This window comes from Podarcis liolepis (assembly GCF_965112155.1).
Source record: "Podarcis liolepis genome assembly, chromosome: 9".
NCBI classification, from domain to species: Eukaryota; Metazoa; Chordata; class Lepidosauria; order Squamata; family Lacertidae; genus Podarcis; species Podarcis liolepis.
Window position 1 is genome coordinate 38,832,255 of NC_139564.1, and position 16,996 is coordinate 38,849,250.

General features: G+C 39.4%; 1 protein-coding gene across 1 annotated transcript in view; it reads right to left on the reverse strand.

Moving 5' to 3' along the window:
- LRBA (LPS responsive beige-like anchor protein) overlaps positions 1–16,996 on the reverse strand; it is a 351,536-nt gene that overhangs the window by 161,436 nt on the left and 173,104 nt on the right. The window contains 1 exon segment of the mRNA XM_083520191.1: positions 8,986–9,110. Within this exon segment, the coding sequence (XP_083376317.1) occupies positions 8,986–9,110 (125 nt within the window).

Consider the following 16,996-nt stretch of genomic DNA (forward strand, 5'->3'; position numbering starts at 1 on the left):
TCTCATCCTGAAGCAAAGTTATTAACCCGAGGTAATATTTCTGGGTTAGCAGAGTCTGTAACCTGAAGCATATGTAACCTGAAATGTATGTAACCCAAGGTACCACTGTAATTATTTGCCCAGATGTATTTTATTGTTGCACCCACACTCTGTTCATAGATGCAGTGTTATAAATACATGCATGATTCTCACTCTCATGAAGAGATGCTGAAGTATGGGAGCAAGGCAACCTTTCTAGCCAAGCAAAGTATAAAAAGCATTATTTAACAAAACAGCTTCTATGTAATTTGGAATAGAAATCTCCCAAAATAAAGTTTTACAAGACATTGGATTAGATCCTATAGTTTGGTCAATGCAGTGGATTTCATGTGCATGAAACAGGAATTTGCTGACTCCATCTGCAGCCCCCAAACTTGCTTGCGGCAGCCGAAGAACCTGTTATAATGGTATGGGATATGATGTGGAGGAGATACAGAGGGACAGGGCTGTTTCAAGCCATGCCCATCGTCCAAAGTGAGCGAAGCAGATACTTGGGATCCAAGCCATAATTTTTGCCATTTGAGATAGCAACAAGCCAAGTCCCTAGTTAGTTCTCTGTGGGGAGAAGGGGGGGCAGGTTATAGTCCTGCAGACTTGAATATGCAAGCCTTAGTATGATCAAGACCTCAGACTACAATGACATGCATAGGGACATGCTACATATATAGCATGGTACCCAGCACCCTACTACACAACAATATTGTTTGCCAACAACCTGTCTGGTGATCTGACAGGCTGAAAGTTTTCTGGAGTATCATATAGTAGATTGTCATATGCAATAGTTGATAGATATCTGGGGGAAACAATAGACCTGAAGCAATTGTACCAATGTATTTCCAAGGCAGAATTCTTCAGAACTTAGCCCAAGACAGTCGAGTGAGAACTGAGTAATTTATAGGTCAAAACACCCTCTGAATGACAGTGCTTTCACCTGCTGACATAATTGTGGAAATTAATTCTGGCATTTAAGATAGAAAAGTAGTGACAGATGAGCACATGACTGACATCTGGTGCTTGTATGGGAAGTAGAGTTAAAATGACAGGATGGAGTCCTGTTTACTGAGGTGCTGAACAAAGCTTGTTTCTGAACCAGGCTGTGATGAAAGCTTAAATTTCTCACAGTTAACGAAACATTTGTGATTATAAGAGAGGGGTTTTCCCCCCTTATACTTTATACCAGGGAGTGAGCAACTTGAATGCCACATTAGGTCCAGTATAGGATATGATTTGGCCTACAAGGCAATCTTCCTCAAACCACATCCACCTGCCCGACACCTGATGCCATAGATGACATCTGGTGTGGGGCTGGTGGACACGCAGGTGCATTCTTGGCAAGCAAGGCTTGCTATTGGTGCCCATCATCTGCTCAGCAGTGGCAGCGAGCCCTGGCTACAGACTTCCCAAAAAGCAACTCTGCAGTGTAGCTGATTCCTGCCCCAAATGGGCTTGCTATAAGACCCAACCAGCTAATCAGAGTTTACAGCAAGCACTGCTAGGATGATATTCCTTTTTATCACTGATCTGAAATACAGGCAACCTCCATTTTAGGTGTGAACCGATACGTGTGCGATTTCACACACACGCACAGTGCCGAACCAAAAAATATCAGAATACCAGAAACATAATAAAATATGTCATTAAAGGTTGGGGCAGGGCAGAGGTAGAATGGGGTGTTGCAATTGCACATTATTTCATGAAAGCATGCAATGTCCTGGAACAGAACCCCTGTACAAATCGGGAGTTGCCTGTAAATTCAATTTTTCCTCTTCATTTTTTTTACAAAAGAATTGGTCTTAGTTATTGTATTATATGCTTTGTTTAAATAGTTTTCTAAAGCATTTGAAAATTATATAAATACTGAAAAGTATAAATACTGAAAAATAAATAAATAAGACGTGCTTATTTTCATTACGCTTCTTCCTGCTGTTCCTTCAAACCTTCCACAAAAACTACTACATCAGCAAAATCCTTCCTCACCCGTCAACAGGTTCGTCTTTTCTGCAACTCATTTTCTGTTCTGATTATTCCTTATCAATCTCTATTTTCTTTCTCCATCAGTCTTCATCATTTATATACCAATACCAATTTGAGTCTTCCGGCACTCATGTTTATTTAGTCCAAAGTACAATACACATGAGGTACCAGCAGACAGTGTTATAATCCTGACGTTTGCAAAATACGCAAACAAAAAAGGTAGGGGAAAATATATACGGTGGAGAACAACCTTGCCCCATAATAATGTGGCATGGCCAACTGAAAAAACAGTGACAAACAGGTGGAAGGGGAGAATAGAATATAATGGCTGGAGTTGAAGATCAGAGACACCTAGATTGATATGTAGAAAAAGCCATTGTTTGCAGGGGAACCAAAGCTGTTTTGAAATGTCCCCTAGGGATGGAAGAAAGAGTTGCTCATATAAAATCAGAAGTGAGGCTACTGAAATAGTCTGCTCATTCCTGCTTCCAGACCCAATGAAGCGCTTATTGCATAGTAAAGGGAAACAATCCGTCAGTTTACTTGCAAAGGAGTTGCATTTTAAAACGTTTTTAAATGTTTTCATCTGTGAGCCAACTCTTATTTTTATCAGCACTTGCAAGCACAGGAAACACGTTGGAATATGTTGAAACAGTTTTTTGTGGGGGCCCCACTTGTCTAATACCAACCTCAAGTCTTTGAACAAGCATTTTTATAGAGCCAAAATGTCACCCATGCAAAAAAGATGATGGTATCAGCAGATGCAGAATAACCCTGAATTTTGCAGAAGTAAAAATCTTTTTAAAAATAATAATAATAAAGGGAACAATCCTCCCAAATGAGGACTTAACATATTCATGCCCAAAGACTGAGTGTTGAAAAGGGTAAGGAAAACCCTGAAAAGTAGGTAGAAGGGGAAATGGAATGGAAATGCTTTAGATAATGTAAAAGTGTTGGAGTTCTGCTTCAAAGGCTCACAGCCTATATCGGATAACTGGGTTTTCTGAGTTTCTCCCCCAATATAATCAGCATTCTTGTCATGGACTGGCTGGATGCAGAGGAGCAATGGGAGGCATCAGTTGGAGAACCCTTAAGGAATGAAGGCTCAGAGCCAGGGGATTGGAGGTGGGATGATTATGATTAGTCAGAGGGAGAAGAGGGAGCAAACTGGGAGGAGGAGGAGGGTGTCAGAAGCAAATGAGGTAACGGGGTTTAGTGGTAGAAGCAGAGGTTGGAGAGGATGGGAGCCAAGAGGCAGAGATGAGGCAGGCTGCTGAAGAAGCCAGGAGGTCTCCCCCTCCTGCAACCAGTTCCCCTCCCTGCTGGTCTCCCAGAACCAGAAGAGGTATCAAGAGGGTGGAACAAAAGCAAACAAAGGTGTCAGAGTCTCAGATTGCATGGGAAGGACCTGGGGAAGGAGGAGACTTAGGGAGCTGTGGGAAGGCATGGACCTTCAGTCCTTGCAACTGCCTCAGTGGGGAAATATCTACTGGGAAGAACTGCTGTACTCACTAGGCCTGAGCTGTTTTGTTTCTTTGAATAAAGAGTTAACTTCACTGAAGCTGGGTGAGTTATTGCTGACCTGCTCCTGTCACCCACTCCCGACAATTCTGTGTCCACTGCTCAATCCTTATTGAGCTGTCATTGGGGTTTCCCCAGCTCCAGAACTTTTTTGTCCTTCTGCACATCTTTTGAGCCTGCTGATGCCTCCCTCTTGTGCACAGGTGGGTCCATTTTGGATACACAAGTTGCAGCATTCAGAGAATTGAGTTGAGCATGTTATTAGTAAATACAGTTGGGGCCTACAATAAAGTGTTGTAGTCTTGAGTTCTTCTGTTTATGAATCTACCTATGTCACTGTTATATCAGGTGATTGAAAGGTGAGCAGCTCCACCCACCTGTTAAACTCGACCTGAGATGGATGGAGGAAATATTTATTGGTCTGCAGATCTGATATGGTTCCCCACCCCTGAGGTAACTATGTATGGAACAAGATGAAACTGTTTAGAACCCATGAGGAACAAGGCTCCAGTTCAGCTCCTGTTCCTTAAAACACTAACCATTAGCTTTTGTCTCAATACACACATGAACACATGTATCAGCAGGGAAATGAGATAGTCACAAGGCTATTTTTATATTTCATGCAACAAGTCTTATATCACCCTGAAAACAATCAGGAACCCTAAGTGTTAAAGGGAAGGGAACGGAGTGGCCAATACAATTTACTGCAGTTTTGTTGTCAAGTTTCACCGAGTAGCTCAATATTAACAAATCTTGCAATTTCACTATTTTTTTTTAATATTACAGAAAATCCTATTCTTCCACCTGAACTGTATACCTTTTTATCAAGAACTGATCTGTTAAGAGTTTTCAAAAGGGTTAAGGTTGTGGAATGTTACAGATAATTCTCTCTCTTTTTCAGTGCATGGTGCTGATTTCTACAAGGCACACCAAGTTTAAAACAGATTCTTCCAGAGACTAGTTTCACTGAGTTACAAAATGCAAAAATAAAGTTTGAGCAGTTGCTTTTCCAGGCCGACATTTACAAATAACCATTTTGGATGTCCTCCCCCATCCTGGCAACCTGGCCTTTGAAAAATATCCTACAGTCCTTTTTCCCAAGCAATTTAATGTGTGCTTGGGAAGGGCAATTAAATTGTCAGAATTTTTTTAAAAAATGTTTTAAACTAGAAGGTAGCCTGGAGTATAGTCATGGGGTTGATATTGATTGTCTGAACAGAGAACATTAGTCTTCAGGTATTTACTCTGCCACCTCTGCACCAGAGGCTCTCCTTCAAATCAAATCAATCCCTTGAAGAGATGGCTACTGAAATACATAAATGAGGCTGCAACAGAGCTGATTTTTGCTCTCTAGGCATTACTATGTCTTGGTTTCTGATCGTTTTTGAATCTTTTCCACTTCTTCCAATTGTAAACTTTAACAGACTGCATCCTCTTGGGTAGGAGCTATGGGAACAGCCCTTTTCCCATTTGAAATTCATTGTAAAACCCACTACTTAAATGGAAACAGGATTACAATTACATCTTATTTTGTTTCAATATTTAAACTGTATAGTGTGAATTCTGCCACAATGCAGAACACCAGCTTTAGTATGAACTATGCTAACTGTGAGATATTAATAATAGACTTGTTTATTTTTATTCTGGATTTATAAGTAAAGCAGTTTACAAGGTAAACTAAAGTAAGCAGAATTTGTAAGTAAAAGGAATCATTTGACAGTGTAACAAAAGAAAACATTCCCCACTGGAAAGACTATCAGCCTGATCCACATCCCAGTTCCGCTTAAATACTTGGAATTAAACCAAAGCTGTTCCCCCTTGAACAAAATGGGTATGAATTGGCTTGAACCCAGTTGCTTTGAGACAAATGGATTTTGGAATGGAGTGTATATAATTGAAATAGAATGCTCTGTAATTAATTATTAAAAAGAAACCACAGGACAGAAGAACAGAAGTCCACCAGGAATGTTGGTGACATCCTAAATGCAGGAAAATAGATTCAAAGGTAGGTCACCAGAATTGCAGTTCAGATCATATCTCTATAAGATGCTATACTCATTTATTATCAAAGTGCCATTTTAATAGCAATTCTACATTACCATATACTCCACTGTAGTCCCTCTTGTAAAGGTCCTCCATGCACTAAGTTCCAACATCAGAGGCAGTGTAGAAAAGCATCCTCAGGTAACTGTTTCAGTTTCATGAAGCTTCCTAACTCCCTTCCTAGAGGCCAGGCATGTCCAAAGTCCATTTTGGGGGCCTGCCGGTCAATTTAATTTAGCTCCTGTGGCAGTATATGTCCTGGGTCCTGGGGTAAAATCCTAGAAAAAAGCTAAAAAAGCTTTAACCCTAAAAAAAGCTCAACAACTTTGGTCAACAATGAATGTTCAGATCATAAAATCTGGCCCTCTATGAAAAAAGTTTGGGCACCCCTGCTATTTCAAATGGTCAATTCCTTCCACCTTTTTTTTGCTACACAAACTATATTCAAGTATGTCTTGCTACAATGGAGAACCCTGCTCTACAATCACAGAAATATCTCTAACACATATCCACATACCGCTAGTTCACATGATACTTTTCTCCACGCAGATGGAGGCACTGTATGAAAAAAGTATTTTGTGAACCTGCTCTGAGACGTTTTCATTTTGCACAAGTTTATGGTGCCTGGGTTAAAATTCTGTGTGCGCTGGGAATCTCTATTTAGTAAAGTCACAATGTTTGATTGGTTAATTAATTCACAGTTTTTAAAACCTTCATGCAACTCTAAGAATCAGAAAGCATTTTTTAAATTAAAAAACATTATTTTTAATGCAAATTCTTATAAATACTGCAGATCAGCAACTATATGAAAGAAAACATGTTCCAATGCTAGCTATGAGATACTCATGTATCATCAAAACAAAGTATCCTTCACGCTTTATTAACTAATTGGCAACTAACTAATGACTGCCCAGTTGTACAACAGAAATCCACTAGTACAGTGGTACCTCGGGTTAAGTACTTAATTCGTTCCGGAAGTCCGTACTTAACCTGAAACTGCTCTTAATCTGAAGCACCACTTTAGCTAATGGGGCCCCCTGCTGCTGCCGCGCTACTGGAGCACAATTTCTGTTCTCATCCTGAAGCAAAGTTCTTAACCTGAAGCACTATTTCTGGGTTAGCGGAGTCTGTAACCTGAAGCGTATGTAACCTGAAGCGTATGTAACCCGAGGTACCACTGTACAATGGAATTTCTAGTTTCTCTCCTCTGTCCTCTAGAACCCACATGCCCCTCTAAATTTGCTCCACAGTCCCCCCAACCCTACAGAACAGATTTGGGAGCAGGGGAAGGAGAAGTCCCACTTCACAAGCAGCATTAGAACCCACCCAATGTTTTACTCACAGGCAAATGTAATCAATAATTCAATCAATAAAATCAACTAAAACTCATAACGAAGCAACTAAGCTTTCTTTAACTATGGGGCAACCTTATTATTTAGACTTTCAGGCCACCATGTACAGTTCTTTGTGTTTATGGTTCATTTGAATCTCAAAAGAATTGAGATCTACTGTTACAAAGGAAATTAGGGTTTCCTACTAAGTGCACACAAGCCTTGAACTCACTTAAGCAGTTTGTTAGATCTCAGCTGCTTCATTTTATTTTATTTTATTTTTTAAATATTTGCTTGTTGTTACTTACACTGAGCCCCAAGAATTAGACAGGTCCAAATAAATAAATAGTTGCCTTAATAGTGTTCTTTACTTTCTCTGATTCAAAAAGCTATGTTTAATCTTGATGATGGCAACTGAGATCAGAAGACCTATCACAGGGCTGGTACTTATTCTACTCACTCAACTCCCTTTGAAGCAATTCACTTATTGGACTGTATTATAACTGGTGCATATGGTCGGCCATTTTCTACAATAACTACAGTGAGAAATGACAGATTGTACAGTACATTATTTTTGTCACCTTTACCATTCTACAGAACTTAGCATATTCCCAATGTATGCAATGTAAGAGTGTTTGTCACATGTGACTATGACAAACAGTAGTGAAATTTTAGTTTTTAAGACTGTCTGAAAAACCATTTCTGCATTCTTCAGAAGTATTATCCAGTTGGATTATTACTAATATAATATTGCACACTGCATTGCTTTTAACAATAAGGAGACAAATGAATATTAAAAATGACTAAAATATTAATTGTTCTTTAATATGAATGGTTAAATTATTTCATAAAGTGTGCAACTGACCCACATTAGAAAAGTTGAAATTAAATGTTGGCAGTTAATTATTGCAAATATGAGTAGGCTTACAATTGAAAAGTATCAAGCTTTACTAAAACTAAGTATATATAGACAAAGACAATTTGCACTCTTGAAGCCTTTAGTGTACAGTAGAACAAAATGTACAAGCAGTTTCAAAGCAGAAGAAGCCTAATTAATTCTACATCTCATTTCTCCCTTTCTTCTTTAGCAGGATCTTTAGCAGGATCTAAGACCATTATCATGTTTAGATCACATTATTGACTCTTCCCTGTTTGGTCATTTATTTCAAAGGACTTGCATCATATTTGGCATTATAGTTGCTGACATATTTGAAGACATGAGTGCAAGAGGTTAAGATGCTTGGCCCAGAACAAACTTTCCAAATTATGTTGCCTTCCTAGACACCCATACAACACTAACATAATTTCAAATAGAAATTACCATTTAAAAAAAAAGAAAAAGAAAATGTGAGTTAAATTGGAAAATGGGAAAGAACTATTCAATGAGAGTTTGGTAACTTGCTCCCTGCTCCAATATTCACTTCCAAAGTATTTCTAATAAGAAAGATTAAATCTCAGTTTTAAACTAATTTTCAGTATAATTTGTTTGATTTGGCTCATTTTTATAGGAAAGCATAACACATGGTAATACTGAGTTTTAAAATAATTACAGATAAACAATTACCTTTAAACATAGTATATATTCTTCTAATGTATTTCTGATTTGGAGAATACATGTTCTCTGGTTTACATTACTTCAATTAAGACAAAATGAGCTAACATGTAGGAGAATTAAACAGGGTTCCTGAAAATATAGTAAGCTCTGTACACAGTCTTCATATTCTGCTGACATTAATTAAAATAATCAGTGGGGATTTTTTTCAAAGGGAAAATATGCCTTGCTCATACTGCTACAGTTCATGTAAGGTAATTTGTCACAAAACCATACCAAGGGAATAAAGGAATCTTCTACCTTTGTCTCAAATCACTGCTAAGTTCAGCCTCCTATGCAAAGGACTCGTACAGGGAGATGCCATTAAGATATAATTAGGTCTTGAAATGCACAGGTCAGGGAAAGAAACTTAAGGGACCTCTGAATGTGAAAGTGTTTCACCTCCTCTCAGATGACTGGAGCTTGAAGCTCCATTGCCATGCATTGTACCTGCTGCTATTGTCAAGAAGCAGATTTTACACTGACCATGGTCTATGGCTGTTTTTAACGTCGCTTCAGGATGTGTCGATCCAAGGGGGTTACGCACAAATCGTCGCCGGCGCCGCAAGTCATCTTCCCAGTAGTCAAGGCGCCAGAACTCACGAGGACGACTACAATGAAACAGAGGAACCACATATGTTAGCAATTATCAAACAGCATGGTAGCACTGAATTTCTGCATAAAGCTTTCCTTGTTTGCTCTTTTTCTTTTTCAAAAAAGCACCCTAAGCCCTTTTCTGCGATCTTAAAACTTAGGTATGTCCTTGAAAATAACAATATCACCTTCCAGTCTGAGGAACTCCTTTCCCTCCCCCCCCCCCCCTTGGAAGGTGAAATGAGCACTAAATACATCATTTTGAAATGAATTGCTGACAGTGTGATCAGTTTCCCCACACTCTAGTGGCATGTGCTCCGATTTCAGCCTCATTTCAGCCTCAGCAGGGCACCTTTCTCAGTGACTGCATTTATAAAGCAGAATAGGGAACAGGCTATTATAAATATGGTATAGCATTACCTATATTAATCAAAGTCTGTCCCCCTTCATTTTTCTTCCTAATTTGTGCCTTTTTGCACAAGGTCAGTAAATCATACCACAAATTCTTGGTCAAGAAAGTGTTAACTTTAATGAATACTTCTGTTACATGATTATGCATGTGATAATAAAATATTACTCTGTTTAGATGTGCAGGAATTTAATTAAAATAATCTCTTAAAATATTCATTACTTTTAGCCCCTGAGGCTTAGAACAACACAAGAAAATACATTTCGTTTCCATTTCCTGTTTTTAAATAAACCATTCCAGGAGAGTAAAACAGCAATCTATTTTCAAACAAATCTGATTGGATTTCTGTTTTATGTAGCTGCATGTTTCCATTTAATTAAGAACTGCATGTTATGGTGCACAATATCGAAGGTATACTTTTTAAAATTTACATTTAGAAAAAGGTTCTATCACACTTGTTATTTTCCACACTGTATTATTCAAATATGCATAGATCGTTTTAATATGGCTATATATAAATGCCAGTTCCTATCTTGTTATGTGATCATGAGCGAGTGTGCTGTAAAACTGTATATTAACCATTAAAAACTGCAAAAACAGCAAATTCAGGTGCATGTTCATACCTATATATGCAAATACATTGTATTATATGTAAAGTAATAAAGCCTACAGGAATAACACTAGAGATCTACAGCCAACATCTGCATGCTCCAATTACAAAATGAGAATTTTATTTATAAAAGAATGGCTCCTCCAAGAATGGCAAACCAACACTACAAACTATAATCTCATTTCTTTTCATGAGCTAATAATCACTGTATATCTGACAACTCTGACAAATTAATAGGTCTGATTAATTTATAGATTACAAATGATTGGACACACAATATCTGTATTCCTCTTCTTTTATTATTTAGACTCCAGAAAGAGAAAATATTTTTTGTTAGAGTGAATCTAGCTATCTAAAAGAAGAGCTACAAGCCTACTACGCAGTTAGAGCCATTAATTCTTTTTAAAGTCCACATTCGATAGTAACGCATTGTACAAAAAATAATACATGCAAAATGTGAATTTTCATTAATAAATTCAATTCAGGTATTATCTGAATCCATTTTAACTGAATGCTCTGCATTGCATTTTTACTATTTTTAAACATACACAGAATTGAGGAGCTTATTTTCTGCAGAATTTATAAAAGCACAGTTATATGCCTAAGAAAAAGCTACATTTGCTCAAAGCGTGATTAATAACTTAAAATTCTCCATTAGCGATTACAAAAAAAGGCAGAACGCAGCTGGCTATGTGTATGCATTTGATAGTCATGGAGCATGGATAGCCACTTCATCATTCTGCCTTCCTTCATTTATCTGTTAAAATTACTATCAAATATCAAGTAGGATAGAGTCGTGAATCACAAACTGCTCCTCATTTTCAGGGGAATGATACAATGAGAGTCTATTCATCAGTATGGCAATCGGCACAAGTAATTAGTCCCTTAGACTGAGATCTCTTGCAAACCTTATTGTATCCAGTGCCACAAACATATGACAATGAAAAGCTAATGGAGGCTTCTAAAATTTGTTAACTGCTTTGGCCATCAATCCTTCCAGTTCTCTGCACTGCAGTATTATGCAAAGATTGTAAATTATTCATGCCATCCATTCATCTTTCTGCACTTTTGATTAAATTAAACAATGCTGTTTTTTCTGCCTGTAATTGCAACATGTGAAGCAGCTATGTTAAAAGTAAGTAAAAGTAGATGCAACCATGCAGCGAGACATGAACATTTCTGGGAAATTCACCATCTTTAGTCCCCCCCCATCCTGCCTCATTAGATGATAGCTCACGTTTGCCTTAATTAGTTAATGTATAATGACACTAAGGTACAGGATGTGTTTTAGGACATTTGCATCAGGAAGAAAAACTGTCCCTGGACACAGAGAATCATTTCTAGAATAGTATAACATTAAAAATAAACACTTTCACTGGATAAGATTTATTAAATGTTGAACCATGAAAGGGAATATCATGAATTCAGTAGCAGGTCAAGTGTTCTTATGAAAATAAGCAAATCAGTTTCAACAGAAGTTGGACAGTATTTCATGAAACAGCCTTCATACCCTTTTACTGCATTTGCCACCACAGGAAGACACACAACCTCAATTCTATTTGGACAATTACCGTATTTTTCGCTCTATAGGACGCACCCGACCATAGGACGCACCTTGTTTTAGAGGGGGAGAACAAGAAAAAAAAATTCTCACCCTCTCTGCTCAGCGCCCCTTCAGCGAAGCGGCAGGAGAAACGGAGCCCCTTCCATTTCTCCTCCCGCTTGGCTGAAGAAGCACTGTGCAGCTCTCCTTCTCTGCTGAAACCAAGAGAGGCTTGCTCTCCCAGCTTCAGTGAAAGGAACCTGAAGCCTCCGGAGTGCAGCGGGAACTTGTGCTGCACTCCGAAGGCTTCAGGCGGCTATCCTTGAAGCCTGGAGAGCGAGAGGGGTCGGTGCGCACCGACCCCTCTCGCTCTCCAAGCTTCAGCGAAAGCAACAAGAAGCCTCCGGAGCGCGGAGGGAGCACTCCCTCTGCACTTCGGAGGCTTCACGTTGCTATCGCTGAAGCCAAGGAGCCTGCATTCGCTCCATAGGACGCACACACATTTCCTCTTAATTTTTGGAGGGGGAAAAGTGCGTCCTATAGAGCGAAAAATACGGTAAATGAGACAAAATTAAACCTCTTGTGTTTACCTGATGATTGTGCATAAAAATAAAAACAGCTAAAATATATGAGTGCTTTCCTCTGTTGTGCTAGATCTGTGATTATATGTTTTTCTAACAGAGCTATTAAGTTTTACAAAAAGGTTAGATTAGATATTCAGAATGAAAAAGATATTGTGAAGGACTGCTTGCTATGAAATGATGGTCAGGCAACAGACAGCATCAGCACAACTCCACTTTACCTGTCTCTCATATCTATGCCTTCTATCTTTGCTTGCAGCTAAATGTTCAGGACCAACACATTGCTCGATAAAACAGAAAGTACAAACCAGCATGAGATGCAAGAGCTTGCATTGGCAAGTAAATGGGAGTCAGTCACTTCTAGGAAGAGAAAGGATTTTTAATCTGGAAGGAAAGTAGTGGACAGACACTTGCCAGAGATGGAAAGGGGTTGGGTACTATCCATAACAGATTGGGGAGCTAGGGAAATAAAAGAGGAGGTAGCAAGCGAATTGGTTCATCACTTCTATGCTTAGCCAATATTTTATATTTACTTATGTATTCATACCCCAATACATTCAATTTTACCACTCTCACGGTGCTCATAAATAATTCAGATCAATAGAACAAGCACACCGCAACATTTTGGCAACAAATTAAAATATATTAAAACAGTATAAAAACACCACAGAAACAGAGTCAAAACAAAGTCAAGCAATATTTAGAAGGCCTTGGAAATTTTAAAAAAGGCCCTTTTCTTACACCAAAACGACACAGGAGTTGGAACCAGATTCCTTGTTGGGTAGAGTGTCCTAGAGATGGGGCACTACAATATATTTATTTCTGATTTGCATAGATTCAGGTTTCAGATTTAGGAATTATCAATAATTCTTCTCTTTCACAGGAAGACACACTCTTCTTTTACAACAACAACACTTATACAGTGTGGGTGAACAAGGATATAGAAACTGCAACTATCAGTGACTAAGTGGTAGAGCATCACAATATTAGTTTCTTATGGAATTGCCTTTACTTATAAAAGTACAGGAAAGGGACAATGGCTACAGTTGTGTAGGGAGAAAAGGTATTTATGAGAATGGGCAACAAAAAAATGCAGACTAGTCATGAAGTGCATAGATTAGGCTGCTGTTTACTTTGAACCATGCAAAACTTCTGAGAACAACCCAAAATTGTATGACTTTTATGAGGAGTGACCAAACCAAAGCTAGTATTTCACAGAAGTCAGTACAATCCAAAAACATATTGCGGCTGCAATGCCTAAGCTAGAACTGTTGTAAAAGGTAAAACTCTATCTGTGTGAAGCGCAATTTTGCAAAACAGAAAACCAGACAGAAAGTACAGTGCAGTAGCCTTAATAAACCACATGCTGTAATGAAAACAGGAGACTAGTCTGGAGCTCATTTCACAAGATGCCTGTTCAAAAGAAAAACATCTCGTGTTTCCTGGGCTGGAGGTTAAATACATCATGCAGGTAAAATGTTTGCTTATGCCTGGTCATGAGTGTGAGTTTTGTGCTGCTGAAGAAAGTGTCTGACTGACAGCTCTAGAAGTTGAGACTATTAATTATTCTCGTAACAGATTCAGTTATGATTATCATCCAATAAACCTTCTCAAAATGTTACCTTAGGCATATCTGAAAGTATCAGAAGTGCCTAAGAGGATGACGAGATGCTAGAGTAGTAGAACATGTGTACTAAACTACAATGTTTTTACTATGTTTTTATAAGTACTGTAAGCCACCCAGAGTGGCTGGGGAAACCCAGTCAGATGGGTGGAGTGAAGAAGAAGAGGAGGAGGAGGAGGAGGAGGAGGAGGAGGAGGAGGAGGAGTTTGTGCCAATTGACTGCAAAACATAATCCCTTCAAAGCTCAAATGGAGAAAATGGGAATTCTCACTGTGAATTGCTGTTCTCAAGGGGTGGCAGAGAACATGAAGCACCTTTGTGATGCTGCCCCCTCTGGAGATGGAAGGCACTGTCAAAACACAACCCAGAGACAGGACACAATTTGGGGGTGGGTGAGAAAGCACCCCCTGGACACCTACTTTGGCTAGAACAGCCTCATTTGGGGGGGGGGGGAAAGGACCATCCCCCAGTTTGGGAGCTGAGACCAAGAAAGGATGGCCAAAGTGGGGTTAGGAATTGGAACAGAAACTACAAGATGCTCAAAGGACCTCTTCTACATGTGCAGCAGCAGAAGCTGTAAGGAACTATCCCACCCTAAAGTCCCTGGGACCCAGGGCAGGGAGGAATGCCCTCCAGAATCCCAATTTACAGCAAGAATTTCTGTTTTCTAACTGACAGGGAATCCCAGATAAGATTATGTACCTTCAGGAGGTAGGTGAGCAGTACCAACTCACGGAAACAATCCTTAGAATGAGAGATGTCTTAACTCAGGATCTGCATTCACTTAGGCAGACACACTGATTTTATAGCGCTTTGTAAATGTGCAGACTGATGCCCACATTGGAGCCTTGCATATATCTAGGAATATGCAGCTTTCCCTAAGGGCCACCTAAACAGCTGAATGCCAAAGAGAGTGGGTGGTGCTGCTCACTCGGGGTGACTTCTCCAGTGCCTTGTAAGCCTATACTCTGTTTGTTGTTGTTTAGTCGTGTCCGACTCTTCGTGACCCCATGTACCAGAGCACGCCAGGCACTCCTATCTTCCACTGCCTCCCGCAGTTTGGTCAAACTCATACTGGTAGCTTCGAGAACACTGTCCAACCACTATACTCTGTAAGGCACCTCAATATGGTGCACATAGACATGTTCTTCCCCAAGCCCTTAGGATGTCTCATCTCACCCTTCTTAGCCATGGGGAAGGCCTTCTTCTTGACCTTGGTCTCCACCAATATCACCTCCAAAGGCTCCCCAAACAGCTACCCCACGTCAAACTTGGAGCTGCTCAACCTGGCCTGGGACACTAGGCTCACCCCTCAGTTCCTTAGCCAAATATTCCACCCTTCCAGGGTGTTTGCTGCCATACTCCTAGCATTAAGGTGGATGCAAGCCAAACAAAAAGTCTGCCAAAAATGATGTAGATAGGACTATCTTCTTTAAACAGTCATTGAGCAGTTTGGGAGTGTTTGCTGCTCCAGGCTCCAGCCATCTCCTCTCCTCACACATACATAGACTAGGTGAGGACCCAATGTGAAGGTGGTTCTGCCTATCACCCCCCCCCCAAAGAAAAATTAGGGAGATTGTGGATGGATCATCCAAATCAGCCGCAAAGTCAGTATGTCAATGAAAGCTCCCGGGTGAATCAATCCCACGTGTACCAGCAGGTAGGCTGCTCCATGCTTCCTCCCTATTGCTGTCCATATCTGAAGAGCCCAAGCTATTGCATGTGTCCTGGCACCCTAGCTGGGTATGAAGCCCAGGGCTGATGGAAAGTTGATGTCTCACATCTTGGTGGATGGGACTGACCTCACCCAGGGGCAGGGTGCCTGTCTGTTTCATGGATGAAACAGAGGATTCCTCTGGTAGAGCTGCAAAAGGAGAAGCTAGCATAGTCCTTGTAGTCCCTTTTCCTTTTCCTCTTGCCCTTGAACCTTCTCTACTCTTGTCCCTTCTTTGCTTTGTGTCTCCTGTGTGGGGATCTTTTTCCCCAGACATTTTTCTCCCAGTGGGTGTTATTTTGAGCCCAAGCAAGAATAAATGGTGAAGAAGAGAGGAGGTCATTTCCTTCCTATGGATGTTGTGCTTTAAATGACCCACTCATCCAAATACATCAGCAGCACTATGTATCCCACAATGCATGTTTTATATCACCCCAATATCCAGCTTGGACATAAGCAAAGAACACCTTGACAGAATGTGACCAGAGAGGCAGGCAACTGATTTGGTTTTGGTAAGAACAAAAAAAAAACCCTTTTGCAATGAATACTAAATGCTATATGAATTATGAATTGTATGAATTATCAAAAGTGTTAATTCCAGAAGTTAGATGGCAAAGCTGCTATTCAGCCTGGTACTACTAAAATCAATCACAAAATGTCATCATGTTAGAAGAAATGATTATTTGTGGAACAAATTCTTGTCTATGGAGAACCACACTTTAATTGTAATTAATTTCCAAGACAAACAGCTGCTAAAATTACAGAAATATTTGAGCACTGCCATAATCATGGTTTTGACTGAATTTGTTTTGCCCAAATCAGATTCCTGTACTTCCAAACTGCACTATTGCAAGGTGAATGGTAGGGGGATTTCATAGTCATTTACACTTGTAAAATTGTGTTATGGTAACACCTTTTGAAGACACACTTATTTACACAGGCATTCCTTTGATCTCTCAACACAAGTCCCCTCATTAAATTAATGTATTTGTTTATTGTGTATTTTAATGATGAATGCTTATATTTAAAGGTTTGGACAACTGTTTTTTTATATCTGTTAAGTTCAACAGCAAAAAGAAAACAACAACCCACAAGGCTGTCTTTTATAAGTTTGAAGCAATATACTATGAAGGTTTTTGGAATTTTAAAGTCTAAGCATCTTTCCTTTCCCCCCACTGATTTCAGCAACTGAAAACAAAATAAAATTCCATCTGGATCTTAACTACAAGAGAAATAAATGGTCTGCCTGCCCTCCGTTAGCAATGTATTATGCACTTGATTTTAAATTGAAAGATAAAAGTGCTCAAGTTCCAATAAGGCTTTACTTTGAACATAAATCTAGATGAAATAACATCGAGGTATTAGAGGGCATCATGAGATAAAGCATTCTCTTCTATCTCGTGAACTGAAATGTGTTGTGCT